At 31.0% G+C, this 11,717-nt stretch overlaps 1 protein-coding gene across 1 annotated transcript; it reads left to right on the top strand.

The window, feature by feature from the left end:
* Nucleotides 1-5,389: 5,389 nt before the first annotated feature.
* On the top strand, nt 5,390-6,346 carry LOC140438655 (uncharacterized). The gene has a single exon (XM_072528307.1). It carries the CDS (start codon nt 5,390-5,392, stop codon nt 6,344-6,346), a length of 957 nt encoding a protein of 318 aa, XP_072384408.1.
* Nucleotides 6,347-11,717: the final 5,371 nt, after the last annotated feature.

The following is an 11,717-nucleotide window of genomic DNA, read 5'->3' as shown; positions in this document are numbered from 1 at the left end:
AACATTAGAGGGGTTCCAATGGAAAAAGTAAAAAAATACAGATATCTTGGTACAATTATTAATGAAAATACCGAGTATACAGAAGAAATAAAAATGAGAATTGGACAAGCTAGAGCAACATTTAATAAGATGAGAAAAGTATTATGCAGTGGAGACCTTAGTTTGCAACTTAAAATAAGAATATTACGTTCATATGTGTTTTCGGTGCTGCTGTATGGGATGGAGGCCTGGACTTTAAAGAAAGAGGTGAGCGATCGACTTAAAGCATTCGAGATGTGGACCTACCGAAGAATTTTAAAAATAAGTTGGGTAGACCGAATAACAAATGATGAGGTCCTCAGAAAGATGAAAAAGGAAATGGAAATCATGAATAGGATTAAGATAAGAAAGTTACAGTATCTCGGCCACGTTATGAGGGGGGATAAATATGTGTTGCTACAAACCATAATGCAGGGAAAAATACAGGAAAAACGAAGTATTGGAAGAAGACGCATCTCCTGGCTCAGCAATCTGAGAAAGTGGTATAATTGCAGTTCCGTCGACTTGTTCAGAGCTGCAATTTCAAAAGTGAAAATGATGATTACCAACCTCCTTAGAGGAGACGGTACCTAAAGAAGAAGAATAACGTAAATGACATGCGTTGGCTGGTTATGTGTTGAAATCCTAATGTCACAATTTCAGTGTACACAACTCAAAAACACATATATTTAACACCTTGACTGCGTTACATATCCCCGGCGGTATGTATCTTGTATTACTTCTGTGCTAAGCTCAAATTCGGTGACCGACATATGTGTGCGAAGTACGTATCTTCGTTATTTTTCGTAATAGATTTTTGTTTTCAGTAGCCAGATATATAATTTTAAATTCTGCAACCAACTTTACAGATATTAAAGTACATATCCCCGGCGATATGTAACGCACCAGAAGAATATTTTATTCTTGTGGTGCGTTACATATCTTGGGAGATATGTACAATCGTGTCTATAGGTATATTTAGAGGGGATTACAGTATTGTTGTTCTTAGACCCGTACGTTTAGTTGTGATTTACTCTCTGCAATAGAAGGTTATAGAGCGCGAAAAATATTAGAATTATCGAGGAGAAGTGTAGTTAATGACGATCAAGCTGATTTGGAAGGCCAAGGATCTTCATTAGATTTTCAACTCAGAGTGGAGAAATTTTTAGCATCATCGCGAACAAATGAAGCCGAACAATTTAATTTAGAACGAAAAGTATATTCATCAGATTTTGATCCTTTTGATAGTGACGATTCTGTATTAGATCGTACTTTTGATCCATCGCTTTATGACAATGCGTTATCTGAAGAACAAGAACAAGCTACTGGTATACAATCAGAGATTGATGAGAGCTCGGAGTCTAATAATAAGGATGAAATTACACATGTTTTGTAGAATATTTACAGTGTTTGGAAAAATACAACAATAACCCCTTATTTTTTTGAGATGTATATTGAGAATTGTAAAATTAATTATAACATAGATCTAACCGAAATTACATGCCCTGCTGATATTCTTAAATATTTCATAAACAATGAAGTTCTCGACATAATTGTCACAGAAACTAATCGTTATGCTACTCAACAAATAAACAAAGGAAATGCCGAGAAGTCAAGGGTTAAAAGTTGGAGTGATACAGATATAAATGAAATTCGTAAGTTTTTCGCTATTCTTATTGTTATGGGATTACAAAGGTGCCATTTATAAACTCTTATTGGTCAAAAGATAAAATGTTCCATAACGAGTTTATAGCCTCAACAATGCGTCGTGACAGATTCTTGCTACTTTTAAAATTCATACATTTTGCCAATAATGAGGACGCACTACATGGTAATAGACTAAGCAAAATTCGAAACATATTAAACATTTTAGTAAAAGAATATAATAATATTCTAAACGCTGGAACGGTACTAACTATTGATGAGACAATAGTGACTTTCAGGGGTAAACTACATTTTAGGCAATACATCCCTAAAAAATGTCATAAATATGGAGTCAAACTGCACAGTTCTCTAAATGGATATACTTTTGATATAAATGTGTATGCTGGAAAGGGGGATACAACTGCAGCATTGTCATTCGCATGCAATAGTAAAAGAACTTTTGAAAATAGTTGAGTTAAAAAAGGGTAGGACCATTTATGGAGATAATTTTTACTATAGCATACCGCAAGTCGAAGATTTATATAAGGAAAAAATTATTCATTGTGGAACGTTGAGGAGCAATAGAAGAATACCAAAAGAAATATATCAAAAGCTACAAAAGGGACAGGTTATTTGACAAGAATGTAATGGTGTAAAAATAATAAAATGGTTTGATAAACAACCCGTATTAATGATGTCCAGTGATCCTAGTCATTATGCGACATTAACGGCTACTGGTAATGCAGCATATTTTATTGATAATAAGTACCTTACAATTTTTACTATTTTAGGAAAACGTAATAGACAAGGTGATGAAATTTTTAAACCACAGTGTGTCATCAAATATAACAAAGCTAAAAAAGGGGTAAATTTTAGTGATCAAATGTCTTCTTACCATACATCAATCAGTTAGAAAATCTCTGAAGTGGTATAAGTAAGTAACATGGTTTGTAAAATTTTTTAGCATTTTACATTGCTAATTTATTGTAGAAAAGTCATGTTTGATATAATTTTGGGTACAATATTAGTTAATACATGGGTGGTCTACAATATGGTTGCCCAAACTAAGATTGGAATTTTGAAATTCAGGAAAGAGTGTGCTTAAAATCGTGCAGTATCTGATGAAATAGTACAACGCTTTGTAGATGGTGTGAGAAAAAGGGTTTATACGTTTGTAAAACCTGATGGTCCATGTCGAAAAAATAGAAAACCATGTAAAGGAGGTTACCAAACACTACGAACAACTTTAAACGGCAGAGAAGCTGACAAAAAAGTTCGCCGTGTAATAAGTTTTTGTAATAATTGTCCAAATATGAATGGATTTTGCTTATCTTGTTTTAATAAACACCATGAGAAACTTTTTTTTAGAATAGTTAGGTATATCTTAAGAAAAAATCATATTTCGTTTGTTATTTTATTGTGGTAGGTACACGTTTATTTTGATATGTATTAAGCTACGAAGCAAGCAGAATAAAGTTAATTTATTTTGGTTTCATAATTTATTATTTTCGTTTGATAAAATTAGATACTTTTGCTCAGAGATGTCAAAATTTGTCACTTTACTTACGTATCCCCGGGGACTTGTAAGGCACAAAACTTAAGTGTACTTACATATTGCCGGCGATATGTAACGCAGAGAAGGACAAACCAAAGATTTTTCGTTACGCAGTCAAGGTGTTAAAACATCAATATTCTATTTGACATGTTACCATAGTAATAATAGAACTATGACTTAGTGAATCGCCCTGTCCTATCCCATTGCCAGCTTCAATAGGGTCGGTTAGTTCTTCTTTTACTTTTACTGTTTATTGTCTTGTTTTGGTAGATATTTTCGATCGTTTTAATTATTCCTAGAGGTATCTCTCCTACTTACAGTAAGTGAATAACGTCAAATGCCTTCCTAAAGTCCACGAAACATAGATATTCCGGTTTGTTAGGTAGTAGGTATTTCAATATATCTAAATTATATTCTTTTTAATTTACGCAGATCGTATAAATAGCATAATAATTACGTTTTATCTGCGATTATATTCCAAATTTTTGCAAGTTCTTGCGACTTGAGTTGAAAACATTTCTTAACAGTTTTTTTTATTCTTACTTATGAAAAATAAAATAAACTCGAATCAGATTTAAGTTTTCTCAAACGTAATTAATTACCTTGTATATTAAAACCCCAATATATCTCTTGATTATATGATTTCTTTTTTCATATAAATTGGGAATAAAATAGAAAACCTTTCTACGCTAATGTTCACAAAAGCAACACATAAAAAATATCCAGCATTGCTAACCTTTATTCATAAAAGCCCAATAAAGCTAATAAAACTAAGTCACTCTTTTGTAATTGAAATTAAACCGCGAAATAACGTTTACAGATTCAACTGCACTTAAAAATTCAACAAATCCAGTAACCATAAATGTTAATGTTAGTTTTTACCACTAATTGCACTAATAAAGCGACGTAATTCCAACGTTTTGTTCATTATTGGGATAAAATGTTATAATCAAATCTGGCTAAGAACTCTGCTTCGGAGGGTACTCGAATTAATTGAGTTTTAACTAAATTGCGGACCGCGGGCGGGGAAGTTTTTTTCACGGAAAAAATTGAGAGGAGCGTTTGAAGAGCTTCAAAATTGTATAATTAGCTCAAAATTTTCACGAGTGCTGTTACAGCTGTAATTTAGATATTTTTATTTTGGCTTGTTTATATTTACGGTTCATTTAATGCAAAAGAGACGGTATTTAAAATATTCAAAAAATTGGTGGGCGATAATTTAATTTTGTTTTAGAGAAGCAAACGTCTCTAATATATTTTAATGTTTAATGCATGATAGGTAAGTATACTTTAGCTTTTATAGTACATTTATTTATTAAGCGAAAAATATAAGAAAAAAATACATATAAACTACATTAAAATATATTACGCGTTTAACAGTTTTTACAAGGGGAAATTTACAAAATTCCATGTATGTAGGTATATGTGTGCATATATATGTATATATATATATATATATATATATATATATATATATATATATATATATATATATATATATATATATATATAAGGAAAAATAAGTCTTCGCTGACTACGTTAGAAAACGGAGCTTTGAGGATTATTGGGATACGCAGCGGTGAAATAAGTGTACTCTTTTAACTGAGTTTCAAGCTTACGAAAATGTTTATTTTCATCATCAGGAAAAACTAAAATAAAGTGCTAATTGTAGTAAAACATTCTCGAAAAAAAAATTTATTTATTAAAAGATGTAAAAGTTGTTTTTTTACTTACGTTATTGAGATTAGTATTTCTTGGATGTTAGACTAACCTAAAAAACAGACAAAATTAAAAAACAGTTTTAAAGGCCAACTGTGCCAGCCAACTGTGTGTTATCTACCAAATTCCATGTAACAACTGTAATTTTGTATATGTGGGACAAACCTCACGCAGTTTAAGTAATGGCTTAATTAGTCACCGAAGTGATAGCAGAATATATCCTGAAAGATCTGCTTTAGCAGAACATGTTAACAAAGAACATCATAAAATGAATTACGAATCGGTCAAAGTTTAAGCTATAGAGTCTAACTACACTAAAAGACTTTTCTTAGAAATGGCATTCATTTCGCAGAAATCCAATGCAATGAACAAAAGGCGTGATAAAAATCAATTAAGCACTATTTACTGCTACCTATTATATTTGGATAACCATTCTCTATTCCATGATGGATGATGTTTCATCAAATAATTCATTGTAACAAATGTAATGTAACTGTAGTTCTGGACAAGCAGAGATATTTAGATCTATGTCTTGAATTACTTAATTCTGATAACGTATATGAAAGATTGAACAGAGATCCAACTAACCCTGTTCAAAGCAAATGTACCAACCTTCTTAAGGAATTGTGTGGCTCAAGACAAATAGATGAAGCTACAAAGAAAAAACTAATTAGCTATAAGTGTGTTATACCCAAATTTTACGCTTTGCCCAAGATCCATAAACTACAGCTTGCAGTTCGTTCAATTGTTGCATGTATTGGTGCCCCTACTAATTTATTGGCATCTTTTTTAACTGAGATCTTAACCAATGCTTATGTTTCGAATGAATATTACACAAAAAATTCTTTTGGTGTTTTTAACAACTTTAATAACTATCAGTTACCTGAAGGCTATGTGATTGTCAGTCTGGATGTAGTTTCAATATTTACCAATGTACATCTAGATGCAGCTTTAATATCTATTGAAAACAATTGGAATTTTATTAGTTCTCACTGCAATATCAGCTTGTTGTACTTCAAAAAACTTATCTCTTTTCTGTTTAATAACACCTATTTCACATTCAATAATACTGTGTTCAGACAAACACAAGGAACTCCTATGGGAGGTACCATCTCTCCCATTTTGGCCTGTTATGTAATGGATCATTTACTAGATATGCTGATTCCAGAATTGTCCTTTTATATTCCTTTTGTAAAAAAGTATGTGGATGACATAATCCTAGCTATTCCTAGCAATGGATCCACAGGAATCTTGAATGTATTCAATAGTTATGACCCTCTATTACAGTGCACAATCGAACATGAGGATGATCTATGCTCAGTCCCCTTTCTTGATACCCAGTTCATCAGAACCCAGAACAACTCCCTGATTATCGACTGGCATAGAAAACCTCATAGTTCTGGACTTTAACTTAACTATTGGTCATATCATAGACATTCAATAAAAATCAATTTGCTTAAGCAAATGAAAGCTAGAATTATAGCGATCAGTGATTCTTTTTTCCATCAGAAGAACCTAAAAATCCTGTCTAACCTTTTCATCGACAATTCATACCCAAAACACCTAGTCACCAAGATTTTATTCAGTTTGACCACGAACATAGCACGCCAAAATGATGAGGTGCAAATTATTGTCACAATTGGAGAACAAAATGCCAATTGCTCTTATACTTCATTAAAATACATAAAAGGCATACCACCCAGACTGACAAGACTTTTTAAAGATTTCACCAATTTAAAAATAGCCTTTAAAACTTCATTAACTGCAAAATCTATATATTCCAAGGTTAAAAATAAAAGTGACATCAAAGATTGTTCCAACGTAGTTTACCAGATTCCTTGCAATAATTGTAATTTGGTATATGTGGGACAAACCACACGTAGCCTAGGTAGTCGCTTAATCAGTCATCTTAGCGACAGCAGACTATATCCGGAAAGATCTGCCCTTGCAGAACATGTAAATAAAGAACATCTTAAAATGAATTATGAATCAATGAAAGTTTTAGCTACTGAGTCCAATTACAAAAAAAAGACTTTTCTTAGAAATGGCATTCATTGCTCAAAATTCAAACGAAATGAACAAAAGGAGTGAAATTAATCAGTTAAGCACCAATTACTCCTACCTATTATATTTGGATACACATTCACAGTCCAATGATGTTTCAACAGCTGAGACATTGTAAAGTTTCCATGTTTCTTCATTTAGTATAGTTCTCATTATACAAGATTTTTTTTTCATCCTAATTACAATCTTTGGTCAATTTTGATGTGTAATATTGGTAGTACTACATGAGACAAAGAAAACAAGAAGAAGTACTGTCATTTGCCATGTCCAGGAATGACAGCTACTCTTAACCTAACACTCCACTGTTGGCCGGCACACGTGGCCTTTTTAAATCGTTGTAATTGTCTTTTTCTTATGTGTTAAAAGTAAAAATATTTTGTCAAGTTTGGTCTTTTACACCATGCAATTTTTATATTTTTGATTAATTGACTCAATCAATGAGTGGTGCGTGAAATTGTCACTTGTGAGTAGAACATCCACGAAAGACAAATCTCAATAACGTAAGTTTTTTACAACCTTTACACTCTTAATAGGTTTCGAGGTAGCTTTACTAAAACTTTATTTCAGTTTTTCCTGATGATGAAAATAAACATTTCCGAAAGCTTGAAACTTAGTTAAAAGAGTACACTTATTTCACTGCTGAAAATCCCAATAAACCTCAAGGTATATATATATATATATATATATATATATATAATATATATATATATACATTTATACATATATATATATATATATATATATGTATATATATATATATATATATATATATATATATATATATATAGTAAATAAAATCTTAAATAATGGGGAAATCTGCAAGAAAGACTCTAATGAGTACCAATTGTTTCGCCGAACGTTTTCGCCAAAGAGAATTCATTTGGCTTCTTCAGGGCTGAAAGAGAATAAATTATAATTAGCTACCATATATTATCTATTAAAAACATTATTGATCTTACCGTAACTTAGAATTGTAGAGTTAGTAATTATATTATATTATATATATATATATATATATATATATATATATATATATATATATATATATATATATGCTGTCACTATTTTTCCGGGTTTGACTCTTGTAAAATGCTGGTTTTCTTGAAAACCATTGTTTTGGCAACGTTTCGGCAGGGTCCCACTTGCCATTCTCAAGCCTGGTGGATCTACTTCTCGTCGTTACTCGATTAGTACTGGTCGAGTAACGACGAGAAGTAGATCCACCAGGCTTGAGAATGGCAAGTGAGACCTTGGCAGAGAGCACGCAAACAATGTTACTAAGCTTATTTATGGGAGTCTTATCTTTTATCTTAGAATAAAAATTATTAATTATTGTTAGGGCTGATCTACAAGCCACATTAAGTTTAATGTTGTTATTATTATTACCAAAGCTATTTTCAACACGTTTTAGAATCCTTGTTATATATATATATATATATATATATATATATATATATATATATATATATATATATATATATATAAAAATGTGCACTCGTAAGTGAATGGGATGTTTTCGGTCAATTTGGAGATAAAAAAGACAAGAGTTGTGCTACTTTATCTTTATTGAAGACGTTTCGCCTATTGTTCAATAAGCATCATCAGTTCATCTAAAAGAGTGTTATTAGCGATACATCTAATATGAAAAAACAATTAAGTAAATGATCTTACCTTTAAAAGATCTGTAGCATTACAATGTTGTTATTGCAAAGAAACATCAAAAAATTTATATAATAAATATAACAGCAAAAAATATAGAAACACAGAACGCTGGAAGATTCCCAATTTAACTAATTTGTTTTAAATTTCACTTTTGAAAACATTGATTGATTAAATCTATCAAAAAATATAATTGTCAATTTTGAATTGTTATATAAACAACGGCATGGCTAGGGTTCTTGACTGTTATGATCATATCATGAAAATGAAGTATTTGAAAGCTCGACTGTCAGAAATGACAATCAGCTGGTGAGATTGAAGGAAAAGTTTTATAGATGTCAACATAAATGTTATGATATAATAAAAGAAGTTGAAGAAGAAAACAATAATTAAAAGTAGAATACGGAAGAATCAATTTTGTAGTATTAGTGCATGGTAAATTTGGCTTAAGTTGCTGATATCAGTTCTCTTATTTAATGCATTAGGTTGTTTCAAAATATGACACATCTCCATAAATTGTCTCTTATTAAGGTTACGTTCTCTACAGAGAATTCTAACATCATCAAAATTAACAGTATGTTTGGTGTTGATTGCATGTTCTGCAAGGGCACAAGTATGTTTAGAAAGTTTAATGTCACTACGATGTGAAGTAAGGCGTCCTTTAAGGGAACGGCCAGTCTGACCAATATAACATGCATCACATTCAGAACAGGGTATGTGATAGACTACATTCACTTGTTCCAAAAAGGAAAGAGGTGTTTTAATTTTAGAAAACAAGTTCCTGACAGTCTTAGCATTATTGATAGCAATCTTAACCGGGATATTATTCTGTTTGTACAATTTAATAAGCTTTTCAGTAACATATGGGAAATAGGGTAGTGAAGAGTAATGGGTGGTGGAAGTTACAATGTTAGGAGAAAGTAGAGTACTGTTGTTCATAATATTATTAGAAATCATTCTTAGTTGATCACCATCAGGTAAATCATCAATAGAAGACCCAAAACTTGTTGAAAAAAGGTATTTATTTATGAGAGATGTAGGGAGAGAATTGTCAGATAATATATTTCTGAGTAACAAAAGAGAATCCCTTTTGTTATCAGGATGTGTTAACCTATGTAGCCTACAGCTGAGTGCTTTTATGAGGTTTATTTTGTATTTGAACGGATGGCAAGAATGATAGTTAAGAAACCTATTACTAGCCATAGGTTTCCTGTACCAACTTGTAGTTAGTGTATTGTCAATATTTCTAAAGACACGCATGTCTAAGAAAGGAATACTATTGTTAGAAGGATCCTCAAGTTCATAAGTAAACTGTAAGTGAGGATCAAAACCATTAAAAATCGATAAGGTAGACTCTACTTTGTCATAGACATGTATTTGTCTATATATAACAAAATTCTGGATGAAACGTTTTAGATATCTGGGTAGCTGAATTGGCTGCAGAGTTGTAAGTGACGAGGAAATTTCGACAAGAATAGAACTTGCACGAAAAAGCTTGAATTGAACTATTATTAACTAAAGTGTGATTTTTCATTGACTACATGTCTAGGAGTATTAAATTGCTACGTCTGGTCTGCATATCTAATTATATGCGGACGAATTATATGTAACTATAAAAATGTAATTTTTGTTATAATGGCTTAACCCCATATAATATAATATTAAAATATTTCTAAATTTTTACTATAATATAATGGTACCAGCGCCAATATCGTTAGTATAATTTTCCACGCCTTTGAAAATATTCGTATTAAGATTCTTTCCGTAATAAATTTGGTATATAAATACTTCCATAAGCTTAAGACTTTTTATAATGCTTCGTAAAATAAAATAGATTTATGACACTGAACGAGTTTATCAATGAAGTTAGATAATAATTATTTATCCATATTAATGGTGTACATTATATTATTAATAACTCAATAAACGTGTTTATGCAATGAAGTCACTATTCCAGACATTGGGAATATATTGAAAATTTTAAGACTTTAGTTGTCAGTATGCCATTAAACTCCATGTGTTTACAACTCTCGCTTCGTTGCAGTAGACCCTTAACAGCTAGTAAACGTTTTATTGATAATATTCTGGAAAGCGCCATTATTTTAAAAGAAACTGAAGTTTTAAGTACATAAGATAAGGTGTAATATCATAGATAATGTTCGCTTTTAGTATAAATTATGGTTAAGTTTAACAGGTGTAACTCACCATAACTCTTTTAGTTTTTTGCCTAAGTTTTATAAAGTATACAAAAGTGTAACACAAAGGTGCACGTTTTTATTTATTATTTATGTTTAAAATCAATGTCTAAATAATAAGAGGACCACACGACGGTGGTCTATTGGGACCACAAATATGGCTATATTTTTATTTTCTTTTAATCAATATTTTTGAAAAACAATATGTTTATTTGTACTTATAGGGTATTTTATTGTATCAGATGAAAATATTTTGTTTGTTTATGCCAACCTTGTATTAAATTAAAGTAGATCAAAAATAAGTGATATATTCGACATAATAATTTTTCAGCTTACCACACTTACAAAAAATCAAATTGTTTTTCTATTTTACAAGATTAAAATAAAAATGAAACTGTATTAAAAAAGACAAAGAGTTCAGCAAAGTTCTATGACACAGAAAATACAGAAAAATTAATCACGCGGCAATTTCTTATATTTTTATGCTGAATACCCTCCTCACAGCAGGCTACGATATGATCCACGCACAACCAACATTTGCAAAATACGCAAAAATATCGGGTTTTCCCCTTATTGCAGTTTTTGCAACGCCCTCTTTTACCTGGCGGTAGATTAGATCGTTTTTTTTGTTGGCATTATAAAGTACTTTAAATAGCTTGTCGAATGTTACAATGTAATAATGACGTTGTAGCCCTTGATTTCAAATAACTTTTTACTAGGTCTCCTTTTAATTTTTTAATAGACTGTCTTCGTTGGTTAGTATATTCCGTATTGGTATAAATATGTTTGGTAATTACAAAAGCGTTTGTACGGGTGACATATTGTAAGATGACGGACTTTATCTACATAATCTACTCCACAAC

The sequence above is a fragment of the Diabrotica undecimpunctata genome, chromosome 4 (assembly GCF_040954645.1).
Source record: "Diabrotica undecimpunctata isolate CICGRU chromosome 4, icDiaUnde3, whole genome shotgun sequence".
NCBI classification, from domain to species: domain Eukaryota; kingdom Metazoa; phylum Arthropoda; class Insecta; order Coleoptera; family Chrysomelidae; genus Diabrotica; species Diabrotica undecimpunctata.
Note: the sequence above shows the minus strand (reverse complement) of the source record. Positions and strands in the feature narration are given on the sequence as shown.

Excerpts from the sequence above, each read along its gene's own strand:
- LOC140438655 (XM_072528307.1), top strand. The coding sequence starts at position 5,390 with ATGTTTCATCAAATAATTCATTGTAACAAATGTAATGTAACTGTAGTT.